Source organism: Augochlora pura, chromosome 7 (assembly GCF_028453695.1).
Source record: "Augochlora pura isolate Apur16 chromosome 7, APUR_v2.2.1, whole genome shotgun sequence".
Taxonomy (NCBI): Eukaryota; Metazoa; Arthropoda; class Insecta; order Hymenoptera; family Halictidae; genus Augochlora; species Augochlora pura.
In genome coordinates, this window is record NC_135778.1 from 39,476,094 (window position 1) to 39,489,117 (window position 13,024).

Here is a 13,024-nt window from a genome sequence, read left to right on the forward strand (position 1 = left end):
GTTAACCAATCAGAGAAAAGAATATTTCTTTATCGACCCTCGCTAACGAATCAAGCTGCGGCTAGAGGTGTGCAGTAGTAGGACCTGTTCGCTATTATTCACATTTCACATTTACGAGTTGGAGGCACTGTACTGCGAAGTCGAGTCCGCTTCGATTGAATTACAAAGCTACAAACGTTTATGTTTGAAACTTTTCATCGGAACTTGAGAAAACATGAGCATATCGAGCAGGATTCTTTACAATAAAATAACAAGCTTATGTCCAGAACTTATAAACAACATTTCACCAGACATATTAAACAAATGCTGTGATCAATCGGCGCAGCCGTTTTTAAAATGGTTTAACAAAAATGTGAATTCCATGAATGTTCTTTCAAACGAAGAGGTTCAAATGTAACGTATATATTATTTATTTTCTTTGTATATGCCCCTCGGTTTCTTAAATATTCAAAGCCGATTGATTCTTTTGTTTAATGTTTTTTAGAAAAGGTATATTACAAAAGACGAACGAATGGTTGGATGGTATTGATTTAGATCGCGAACTAGAAGAAGCGACCAAGAATTGTCCCGATCTATTAAAAATTATTACTTACGATGATACAGATACAAGCGACCTATTCGCAGAATTTGAAATAGTTAAAAATTCGCACAGCGAGGATGAAAATTATATTCTTACATTACAAAATGGAATTGAAAGTTTTAAGTAATATTTTCGATATATTTTAATTTAAAACTAATTCCTATTATTATGTTAAATTCGAATATTCTTATAGGAAGGTAGTGACAGAACTGGACGATGAAATAAGAAAAGAATCAGATTTGTTGAATAAAGAATGTATTGCCGATAAGAAAATTTACGAAAATTGTTCGAATATTTTAGATGATTTTGATATGATTAATCATGATTTCTTTAGACAAGTTGAATGTCTTGCAAATCAATATGCGGATGCAGCTGAAAATGTATGTAACTAATATTAACTTTCTTTTGACTCATTAAAATATGATTATCTTATTTATAGAAAGGAGTGCCGTCAGTATGGACCCAAATGCCTTTGGAACTCTTCAGTAAAAACATAAAGTTGTACCATCATTATTTAGGCATTTATATAAAAGAACAGTTCGGAGATGTTTTTAAAGAAGAACGAAAGAAAGATTCGAACTATGATTCTTTAATTGATGAGACTCAAGAAGTGCATATAAATAATGAGAAATTACAAGAATTAATATTGTGCAAAACGAAGTAACATGTTTTTCATAATAATCATTGAATGATATATATGTATTACATGCGTTCGTTTATAAGAAAATTATTATTTATTTTATAGTTTCACCAATGTCAAGATAGAAGAAGTTTTAGCTAAAATAAAATCAGAATCATATATTGCGATGTTAGAATATGCTCAGAAGATATATAATAATGGAAATTTAAAGCTGCCAAATCCTTCTGAATTAAGGTAATCGAATATCATTTAAATATCGCAAGATGTTTTAATATATTAAGTATGCAGTAAATAATACTTTTATGTGTAATTAGGTCTGAAATTTTGAAGCTAACTACAAAGAGAGATTTATTGGACGAAAGTGTGTCCCTACGGGAACAACAATTGATAGAAGTCATACACCAGTCTGCAGAATTAGAGATAACTAAAATCTTGAAACAAGATGCTTATTTAAAATTTGAACAAAGGAAAGCTAGATTAGAGAAAGTTAAACACTTGCAGTTCCTTACACGGGACTGTGGTCATGTAACTGCTGATTTGTTATTTATACTAATGCAGAGACAGTGGTACCATCTTATGGATGTGTCAGAATTTGTGGCTGATACATATCACTATATCAACTCAGAATATTCATTGTCTTCTACACGATGTGTTAGTAACTAAACTTAAAATTACGAAGTATTTTTAAAGGTAGTTATCTATTTTCTTCTAACTAAAAGTATCTTTTCTCATCCTGTATAGGAAAGTATGAAACAACAACAGGAAGAGTATTCTATGCTTGTGTCATCTTGCCCAGACACACACAATTCGTTCGTCAAGCTTTTAATTTCTATTTTGTTTAATGGCGATAGTACGCAGCAATTAAATTCCGCCTTAGACAAGTACAATGAACTTATAAATGAGAACAAAGTAAGAAAACAATTTATATTAGAAACAGATATACATTCCAAAATTGATAAACTGGAAATGTTGTAAGTATTATATTTTTAACAGTAGAAATACAATGTGTGTGTGATAGCTGTTATAGATATTATTATTTTACTATTCAGAGAGAGTGAGGTAAATTTGCAATATACAAGTGAAATTCAAAATGGAGCAACGTATAGTTTCAAACCGATTTCCTATGAAATTGAAACTAACTATAAGGAAGCTTGTGATCATTTACAAAATATACAAACAGATGTAACTAAAATAAGAAATCAAATGAAAGAACAAATGGTAAATTAATGTATATTCGCGACAATGGTATTATTTTTACTAAAATATGAAATATTCTTTCTTGCAGAAGACAGGTTTTGAGCAGGACAGACATTTGGTATGGCAACGATTTTTAGTCGATCCAGGTACACTAAGAAAGATACATAAAGAAGGAGCGCAAATAACAAATAAATCTTGTTTTCGAAATACATTTGAAGCTGAATAAATGCGATTATTTATGAACTACTTAGTTGCATTAAAAGCAAGCGAAATAGTCTAAGCTAATCACGCGCATATAAGGGGAGGCGTGACGAATGGGTAAACTGTGTATAGTATTGCAGTATATCAAGAAACCTAATACATAAACAGACTGTTGGGTTTATGGACAAATACATGCACAGTTAGAAAACCTCTTACTATTAGATGCTTGTCAAAGGAGAAGGAGTTTTGTATATATTACCGGCTACCTGATTGCTCGCGGCGAGCCGATACGTAATAAACTTATTCATCATCTCTAATTAGAAATGGTAATAACAACTCGCGTTTATATTAAATTAAACAAATTTTAGTATATATTTGATTCGAAAAATAATTTGAGTTGTATTACAAATTTCTTATAATATACACTAAATTATCATTGTTGTAGAATGTTAAATGAAATGTAAAACATAAAAAAAAAATGAAAAATTTAACCGTATATAACAAATTCTGTACTGAATTCCTCGCATAGTTGCAACATTATGTACTACATAAATTAAACTGTGTCAACTGATTTCATCGAGATCGACCATGAAATTCGACCGAGGTCGTTTTTCCTATTAAAGATTCGAATTTATGACTCACAACTTATTTAAAGTCACCCGAACGATTGATAGATGTATTTTTAATTTCTTAAAAATTGTATATTGTTACATGTTAGAAAGAAATGTAACGTTAAGGTTCATGCACTTTCTTTTTTATTTAAGCTAATTATATATAGTATAATTTTCGAAAGGATGCGCGGTTTACAATAATATTCGACGAATACGGTTGTTGAATGATTAAAAAAATAAATTTCATTGAAAGTCCGCATGAATTTGATTTCAAATACCGTGAAATGAAATTCGTGCAGACAAACCGTAGAATATGTTTATGGTACCCCACTAGCTTGTTACTTCTATAACGGTAAAAGCGTGACAGATGTAGTGGAAGCAAAACGGTCTGGAGGAAGGGAAACCTACTATTCAATTTCTTGAAGCCATGATCGGTAGTGGCTGTTAGTGCTCGCTCGATTGTTAGTTTAGAAACGTTGCAATATCGTTTGCTGCAGTGCTGTTTCGAGATTTCGCTCGAGAAAAACAAAACTTGCGGTTGCATGCAACCTGCGAAGTTAAGAAACTCTAAACAGATACAATTAGGTAAGTCACCCTTTCGTCATCATTTTTTAAAGCGATGCGATTTTACACGGTGAATAAAATCTAAATTGAAAATTCATCAATTTATTATTTATTTAAGAAAAATTGTTACGATGAGAAAACGTAACGTATTAAAAAGATCTATTATTCGTCATTTATTATGGTTCGGTACCTATACCTGTAAGTTTTTAAATAAGAGATTCGGTACGATTGATAAATAGTAAATCGGGTTTCGAGGACTTGCAGGATGTAAGATTCTGTTGTACTACTTTCTAATTAACAAGAAATATCGTTGATTGTAGAATTTAATAACATTGTTTTTATCCTTTCGATTTGTTACGGTCATTTGGATTCAAGTTTCATCAAAGAAAATATTTCTTTTATTAAAAAAATTATAATTTTCTTTTGTATTATTGTGTTTTTTACAATGCACGGTAAAACCCCAAGTTTAAAGTGCATATGACAATTGCCGATTACGTCATTGGTGTAGGTTTGGGGCTTCCCACTTTTCCATTTGTGACATCGCAATGACAAATAATGTTTTTCCTTGGATACTCATGTGCGTCTATAGCAAAACCCGTTTGATAATTTTAAGATTATGAAGATAATTTCGTTCGAGGAAATGATTACGCGCTATACTGTCTTACATCATAGATATTCTATTGTTTTAGCGCAATTAGACAATTTATGTGTACGTATATACGTTGGTGCATGTTTTTCATCCAAGTCAATTAAATGAATGTAATTTTACAGACTATACGAAAATGCATTTGCAATGGCTTTACATACTTTTCGTGGCCTGCATGTCCGCAAAAACACAAGCAGAATCGTATGTATACGTATATGGATTTATTACAAATTTCGTATTAATAAATCACTGTTTCATACCAGGAACAATCAGAAAGTTTGAAATGTTTGACTACAGTTTTATATTTTTTACAATGTTCAAAAATATAGAAGCACCTTTGTGGAAATTTTTCAGTATATTTATTTGTATTATAAATTTAGTCTTTTTGATTGTTCTACGTTTTTGGTGTAATAATTATGAACAATATACTGCGACGTTCGAGTCTATTGAGAAAATATTATTTTAACAATTCTACAGATATTATAGTATAGTTGCACCGAAAGTGGTCCGACCCGATTCAGAATATCATGTAGCGTTAAGCACAATTGGTATCTCGACAACATCAACAATATACGTTGAACTGAATGGTCAGCTAGATAATGGAGAAACATACAATGTATCTCAAGTTGCACAAGTGCAGCCCTATTCCACAAGAATTTTAAGGCTCGAGGTATGTTTATTTAATTATTTTCTCTGCTGTAACAATGCAATTGTAATCAGTTCGTTTTTTTAAATATTTTTTAGATTGGAGATGTTATACCTGGAAAGTATCAACTCGTTGCACGCGGTCTATCCGGAATCGAGTTCTCCGATTCGAAGCCTGTCGAATACGTTCATAAGAGTTATTCAGTTTTCATTCAAACCGACAGAGCGATTTACAAACCAGGAAATAAAGTCATGTTCAGATGTATTCTATTAAATTCAAGGCTTAGACCGACTCTAGCTAGATTAATAGATATTTTCATTACGGTAAATAATTTTCGTTTAACATTATGTAGTAAATTAGATGTGTCATAAAATTATATTATATGTTATATATAAAATGCATACAGGATGGAAAGAATAATAGAATTAAGCAATGGAAACGTCCACCTGTAACGCATGGAATATTCAATGGTGAAATTGAATTGTCCGAGTCACCCGTGTTGGGCACTTGGAAAATCACCGCCAACATTGGTGATCAAATATTTGAGAAAGAGTTCGAGGTAGCAGAGTATATCCTTCCTAATTTTGAAGTCAGCATAGTTGCTCCCAAACATTTTACATTCAAAGACTCGAAGGTTATTGCAACAGTTTATGCAAAGTAAGGAAACTTTATGTTGTATCAAACGATATTTCATGTTTATCCCTATATTTTATTTTTAAGATTTCATTAAAAACATAGTATAAATTATTTATAAAGTTTGTTGCATTCACAATTGTAACAATAACTTTGATGTTATTTAATGTTTAAAACTTCATTTTAAAGTGTGAATTATTTAGGTATACTTACGGCAAGCCGGTGAAGGGTGAAGCAACAGTTACAGTTTATCCTGATATTTTCTCCAGTGTTATTCAACCAATTTATCAACAGCCTGTGCGAAAAGTGATACCTATCGATGGAAAGGCAGTAGTTGATTTTGATATTGAATCTGAACTTAGGTATTTAGAATGGAAATTATTTTTTTTTTATAGTTTTCTGAAATTGACTTATTCAATGTGTGTGTGTTTTTTTTACAGATTATCCGATGACTATGAAAGACCAGTTATGATTGATGTCGCAGTGGAAGAATCTTTAACCGGTAGAAGACAAAATACTTCTATGCAAGTAACACTGCATAGGCATAAATACAAAATGGAATTGATAAAAACATCAGAATATTATAAACCTGGCTTAAAATATACACTATTTGTATGTATATAAAGTTGTTATTATTATACAATTTTGTATTTACAATCATCTTTTAACGAACAACAATTACAGGTCAAATTGACATATCACGATGGAGCACCGGTTCAAGATAATAAAAATCCTGTCACAATTATGTACGGATATACTTACAATCAATCTGCATATACCGTCATTAATAAAATGTTGGACAAGAATGGTATGGTAAAACTGGACTTTTACCCAACAAAAAATAGTGATAACATTTCAGTGCCTTTAAATATTGAGGTAAGATATTACAACGTCTATGAGAAATTAAATAATAATTAATTCATACTTAATAAACACCCAAGACGAACGTTTATTTAACAGGCGCAATATTTAAATCTACACGAGTGGTTCCCATCGACAAATCAAGCAATGTCTCAAAACAATGAATACCTACAAGCTATTTTGAAAACTGAAATCCCCATGGTCCGTATTGTTGTACAATATATTAATTATATCACTGTTTGATTCATATTAATTATAATATTTTATACCTTAGGTTAATCATGATATTGAAATTGAAGTAAACTCTACGATTCCATTAAAGTATATTAATTACGAAATATTTGGACGTGGCGATATACTGGATGCTGGCTCTATATATGTACAAAATAAATATACAACAACCTTTAAGTAAGTGTTTAACTAATTTTTGAATTCAGCGTAATTACTAATTATTTGAAATCTATAAACTATTAATATCCTTCAGATTTTTGGCAACATACGTTATGGCGCCTACTGCACACGTAATTGTATATTATGTAGGAAATGATGGAGAAGTGATTGCAGATGCTTTAGATGTAGACTTGGAAGGAGTACTCCAAAACTTCGTAAGTTAATTTTAAAATGGAATTCTGAAAATTTTAATTAGGAACTTTCACTATTTGTCGCCTTTTTTTTTATTTAAGGTCGATATCAATGTTGCGCCTGGGGAAGTTGCACCAGGAGAAAACGTTAATTTAGTCATTACATCGAAGCCAAATTCGTATGTTGGTTTATTGGGTGTGGATCAGAGATCCATTTTATTAAAATCTGGCAATGACATTTCACGTGTATGTAATTTTCTAATAGTATATTTAATTTAAAATGTGTTATAATTTTCAGTAATAATATATTTGAATTTGCAGGAACAAGTATATAAAGAGCTAAAATCATACGATATGGTACGAGATTCGCCATACGAGGATTCGGTTTTCGACCGATATCTTTGGAGTCGTGGATCAGCCACAGCAAATGATGTTTTTAGTGTATGTAAATCGAATTTTACACAACCATTTTGCATAAAGATCTACTTATGAATTAAAATATTTCTTTTCATTTAGGAAAGCGGTGCTATTATTATGACAAATGGATATGTTCATGAAAATTTTCCGATTCGTAAGTAAATTTGAGCAAATTTCTACACGGTTTTATAAAATTGGTAACTAATATTTACTTTACCCACCTTATTATACGTGATCCCGAATATTTTTCTAATTTGGTAACAAATTGGTTAAAATGTTTTACTTCTTCGTAATGTAGCATGAGAGTAATATCCTCAAGTTCAGCATTCCATATAATACTTACAATAAAAACAATTTAGTTAATCAGAAAAACGTATTTATCATTTAACATGGCTTATGTCTGTGTAGTATACTACAGGTCTGGTATAGCGCTCTCCTATCCGGCCGCATTTGAAGGTTCAGTTGCATTCAAATCGGATTCAATTGCATTCAAATCGTCAGAGAAGATGAAAGTACGCAAGAATTTCCCTGAAACTTGGCTTTGGCAAATGCTTGATATTGGGTAAAGCCATTGAAATTATTACCTGCTGATAATACTTATCGATTTATAACTTATTAAATAGATTAAAATGTTACATTAACATTACATATTAACTAACTGAGATCACTCAATTATGTTTCATATATTTCATTAATACTTAACTACAACTAACTATGCATGTAAAAAGGGAGAGATGTATTTAACAGAGTAATTTCAGGTAATTGACTCTGTGAGGTGATGGCTTAGTTATAACACAATTGTTTCATTCTGCAATTTATTCTGCTAATAACACCTCGATTTTCTTATATTTCAAAATATATAGAAATTACTAAACACATTTCTTTTGTAAATATGTTCTAAACAGAATTTAATAAGACGTTTATTTTTATGGTAGCATTTTATACTTTTATCTTCTCTTGGTTCAGCTGATATAATACAATATAGAGAATTGGATTCCAGGACAACCGGGAATATTGGAAGGTAGAATAACAGGCTCGCCTCATGGTGCATCTACACTTCGGCCAGACATTGGTCCGCCTGTTACGCACAAACTAGCAACAAGACCACCATTGGCAGGTCCTTATGCCTTCTCTCGCATCCCACCTCCTGTCTGGAATAAGCCCCGTGTATTCCTAATGCATGACATCTTAAACACCTGGCTTTTTACAAACTTCTCTTCAGGGTATTTATGTTATAAATACTGTCAAATTTTATGATGCTTTCATATACATGCTTTGTATACGTATATACTTAGACAGAACAATGTTCATGTAATGTCGCTTTGTTTTGTACAGAACATTTCTTTTGTAAATCAACCATTCTATGGGATGTTCTCGGTGTTCATATATATATAAATATCACTGCTATACATTTACTTGTTTAATATTGTACTTTCAATCATTCATTCTTCCATAATATTTTACGAAGTGAATCGCTCAGTTTTTTCATAAGGTGATTGAATCTTCGTGAAATTATGAAACATCGGTCGAATTGTACATTTACCACGAATTTTGTAATGCTTTTAAATTGAAAAGGAATTTCTCGAAACAAAGGGTAATCGTGTAAATTGAAAACAGGTACGACGGAAAGAACGAGCTGAAAAGGAACGTGCCCGATTCGATTACATCGTGGGTACTGACAGCATTCTCTTTGAACGATGTTCACGGGCTGGGTCTTATAGAAGAACCGCGAAAGGTAATAAACGTACATCGACAATATAAATGATACGAAATATTGCGTATCGTAAAAATATGATAAGAAAAATTATTCCTTTTTTTCAGTTGAAAGTTTTCAGACCATTCTTTATTTCTATGGATCTCCCTTATTCCGTGATCCGAGGCGAAATTGTTGCGGTACAAATTGTGGTTTTCAACTACATGAATAAAAGCGTTGACGCAGAAGTTTTACTAACGCACGAAGGTCAATTCGACTTTGCCGAAGTATCTAATGATGTACATGATGTACCAAGTAAGATTTCATTTAACATATGTTACAAGTTATACAGTATTTCATGTGATATGTATCACAGAATCAATATAAATACTAATTACATGTTTCAGAGTTAGAATTATACCGGAAAAAGAAAGTCGAAGTAAAGGCTAATTCTGGTTCTAGCGTATCGTTTATGATCATTCCGAGAGATTTAGGATACATTACAATTAAAGCAACTGCGAATAGCGTATTAGCTGGTGACGGTATTGAACGTAAACTGCTTGTAAAAGTAAGGTGTTTTATATATACACAGTTTATTTACAAGATAATATTAATTGGACGTAAGATTAAATTTTTAATTATTTATATATATATATATACATAACATTTTCAATTATTTAAATATACAGGCTGAAGGAGAGACACAGTTCTTCAATAAAGCTACTTTCATAGATCTTAAAAACTCACCAAGTACAACAACATCTTTCAAAATAGACATACCCAAAAATGCTGTACAGGGTTCTGAACACATCGAAATCTCTGCAGTAGGTAATGTCGTTTTTTTTGTATATTTCATTCAATTTAATCTTATTAATAATTCTTCATCATGACCGAAGACTCTTCGACTATTAACAAATTGTGTTATTAGGTGACATTTTGGGCCCCAGTATTTTAAATTTAGCAAATCTAATTAAAATGCCTTTCGGTTGCGGAGAACAGAATATGTTAAACTTTGTTCCAAATATAATGATACTAAATTATCTCAATGTAAGTATATGTAGTAAGCCTCTTTCAATGCAGTGTATTAAAAAATATGGGATATTATATCCATAAAAAATATATATATATAAATATTGCAGAATACAAATCAGTTGACACAAGCCGTGGAAGGTAAAGCTTTAAAATATATGGAAATAGGGTATCAAAGAGAGTTGACATACAGACATGACGATGGATCGTTTAGCGCGTTCGGCAAGTCTGATGCTAATGGAAGTACATGGTATATATAGCAAAAATGATTAATGTATTAAAAATGCTGTGATATTTGTTACTCAATTGTGAATTCATATTTTAGGCTCACAGCTTTCGTAGCAAAGGCTTTCAAACAGGCAATGGAATACATTCTAGTTGAAGATAGAATAATAGACGAAGCACTACAATGGCTGTCGAACAATCAAGCTCCGAACGGAAGTTTTCCTGAAGTAGGAAAAGTTAGTCATCGTGACATGCAAGGCGGGGCCGCGAAAGGTCTTGCATTGACAGCGTACACTCTTATAACTTTTCTCGAAAACGACGTAAGTTTCTTCGTTCACTTTGAGACTGTAAAACTTATAGATTCAATATTTATGCCATTCTGACGATATGTTAGGATTATAATGGAAAATATCGCAACACGATAAACAAAGGAATCGATTACATTGTCCGTAATATGAACGATCTAGATGATGTTTATGCCTTGAGTATTTGCACGTACGCCTTAAATTTGGCAAAGCATCCGTACGAGAATACTGCATTTAATGTATTAGAATCCAAAGCTATGGCAAAAGAGGACCTTAAATGGTGGAGTAAACCTGTGCCTAAGGACGATAAAAATCCATGGTATTCTTTACCAAGACCTGTCGATGTAGAAATGACATCGTATGCTTTATTAACTTATCTCAAACGTAATCTAGTCACTGATTCCATAGCTCTAATGAAATGGCTCGTAAAACAAAGGAACGCTGAAGGTGGTTTTGCATCTACACAGGTAAATGCCTAGAAGCATTCGTACACTGTACGAATAGCATACACGGCGCATCTACAATATGTAAAATTTGATGTTTACAAACAACTCTTTTTAGGATACTGTCATCGGAATACAAGCACTGGCAAAACTAGGTGAAAAACTAGCATCTAAGAGTAATGCTATTTCGATAACATTCATGTACGAGGGAGGTGGACAAAGTCAAATGAATATCAATTCTGATAATTCTATGATACTTCAAAAACATGGGGTAAGTTTCAAATGCATATGTTATAATTGAAATTTACGTCGAACATATATGACACCCTTTTTTAGCTTCCTAGGAAAACACGGTCGGTCAATGTAACAGCCACTGGTAGTGGATTCGCCTTGGTACAAATTTCATTTCAGTATAATTTAAATGTAACTGGAGCTTGGCCGCTCTTTACTTTGGACCCGCAGGTCGATAAAAATTCCAATGCAAATCATTTGCAACTTTCAATTTGCTCCGGGTACGTAATAATATAATATATTTCATATTGTCTGGAATCATAGTCTTAATATAATACGCGTTCAAACAGTTTTGTGCCGACAAAAGAAGCAAACGAGAGTAACATGGTTGTGATGGAAGTTAGTCTACCGTCTGGTTTTACTGCGGACAGAGATTCGCTACCTAGCCTCGAAGTTTCGCAAAATGTAAAACGAGTAGAAACTAAAGACGGAGACACGGTTGTAATACTATACTTCGATAAGGTATGAGAAGTGTATATTGTTTAAGTTATTTCAAAGAATTTGAAACTATATTTATAATAAACGATACATTACAGATGGACAGACGCGAATATTGTCCAACAGTATCCGCATTCAGAACGCACAAAGTAGCAAAACAAAAGCCAGTACCGGTTACTATATACGATTATTATGATTCCTGTAAGTTGTTTAATAAGTCAAGGTCGTGTTAATAAGTTGAAAAAATTGTACCTCGGTTGTTTACGTACATTTTTTCTTATGTTCAGCGAGGAGAGCAAGAGTATTTTACGAGCCACGGAAAGCGACGCTTTGCGATTTATGCAAGGAAGAAGACTGCGAAGATTTGTGTGTATCGCAACTTGGTAAACAAGAAGATTCCTCTCAATCTGCTGCTTCATATCTAACTATTTGTACATACTTACAATTATTACTTGTATTCTTCTCTGTTAAATATTTCGGATACTTTTAGTTACAACTTTCCAAAAGTACTCTATAGTTTTGTTAAAAACAAAAGAAAAAAAAATAAGGCTTTCAGTAAACATACAACCAAAGTACATCACGTGCAAAAGTTAATGTACTTTAAGCGCGAAATACATTAACAAAATCATGTACGAGCCGATTCGAAACCGATTCGAATTCAGTGTTTTGAAATTGTAGAATGAATAATATTTTACCATAGAAGAAAGATACTTTACTTAACAAATCGAATTAATACATTTTTTGTTACATACTGACCCTTTATGTTGCAGTAAATACACTGTATTTGTTATTGATAATAAATTGTTACTTGTTCACTTACAATTAAGATTATAGGAAAACAAGGTTTTATTAACACTAGGTTTACAAAGCGCGTCGATTTGACGCATTACCAATTTCACATAGAAAAATTTAGAAATCGGTCAGTTTTATTATCTCTTGCTACGCGTACTTGTTTATCCATTTAGCGAGACGAAATATATTGCAAAATTGATTTTCTTCTACGCCTTCGAATTTCGAAATTTT

At 32.0% G+C, this 13,024-nt stretch overlaps 2 protein-coding genes across 4 annotated transcripts; both read left to right on the forward strand.

Annotated features, from left to right (window-relative positions):
• Positions 1-167: 167 nt before the first annotated feature.
• LOC144472315 (uncharacterized) lies at positions 168-3,484 on the forward strand. Its single transcript, XM_078185280.1, has 9 exons — positions 168-393; positions 485-703; positions 774-960; positions 1,020-1,240; positions 1,326-1,454; positions 1,535-1,871; positions 1,962-2,191; positions 2,270-2,438; positions 2,506-3,484. Exons 1-9 carry the CDS (start codon positions 215-217, stop codon positions 2,641-2,643), a joined length of 1,809 nt encoding a protein of 602 aa, XP_078041406.1. The 5' UTR covers positions 168-214; the 3' UTR covers positions 2,644-3,484.
• Positions 3,485-3,635: 151 nt separating this feature from the next.
• LOC144473843 (thioester-containing protein 1 allele R1) lies at positions 3,636-12,827 on the forward strand. 3 transcript variants are annotated; one of them, XM_078188133.1, is made up of 28 exons: positions 3,636-3,814; positions 4,565-4,640; positions 4,917-5,109; positions 5,184-5,408; positions 5,492-5,742; positions 5,922-6,080; positions 6,159-6,330; positions 6,403-6,594; positions 6,679-6,780; positions 6,854-6,987; positions 7,064-7,184; positions 7,263-7,406; positions 7,482-7,601; positions 7,677-7,731; positions 8,578-8,800; positions 9,195-9,312; positions 9,399-9,585; positions 9,678-9,838; positions 9,960-10,098; positions 10,199-10,317; positions 10,410-10,549; positions 10,625-10,844; positions 10,919-11,296; positions 11,391-11,543; positions 11,609-11,784; positions 11,854-12,025; positions 12,100-12,202; positions 12,289-12,827. In XM_078188133.1, the coding sequence occupies exons 1-28, from the start codon at positions 3,772-3,774 to the stop codon at positions 12,489-12,491; spliced, it is 4,479 nt and encodes a 1,492-aa protein (XP_078044259.1). In that variant the 5' UTR covers positions 3,636-3,771; the 3' UTR covers positions 12,492-12,827. The 3 variants fall into 3 exon arrangements, with proteins under 3 accessions (XP_078044259.1, XP_078044261.1, XP_078044260.1); XM_078188135.1 differs by lacking the exon at positions 8,578-8,800 and adding an exon at positions 7,986-8,139 and having other exon boundaries at positions 3,637-3,814; XM_078188134.1 differs by lacking the exon at positions 3,636-3,814 and adding an exon at positions 4,345-4,502.
• The last annotated feature ends 197 nt before the right edge of the window (positions 12,828-13,024 follow it).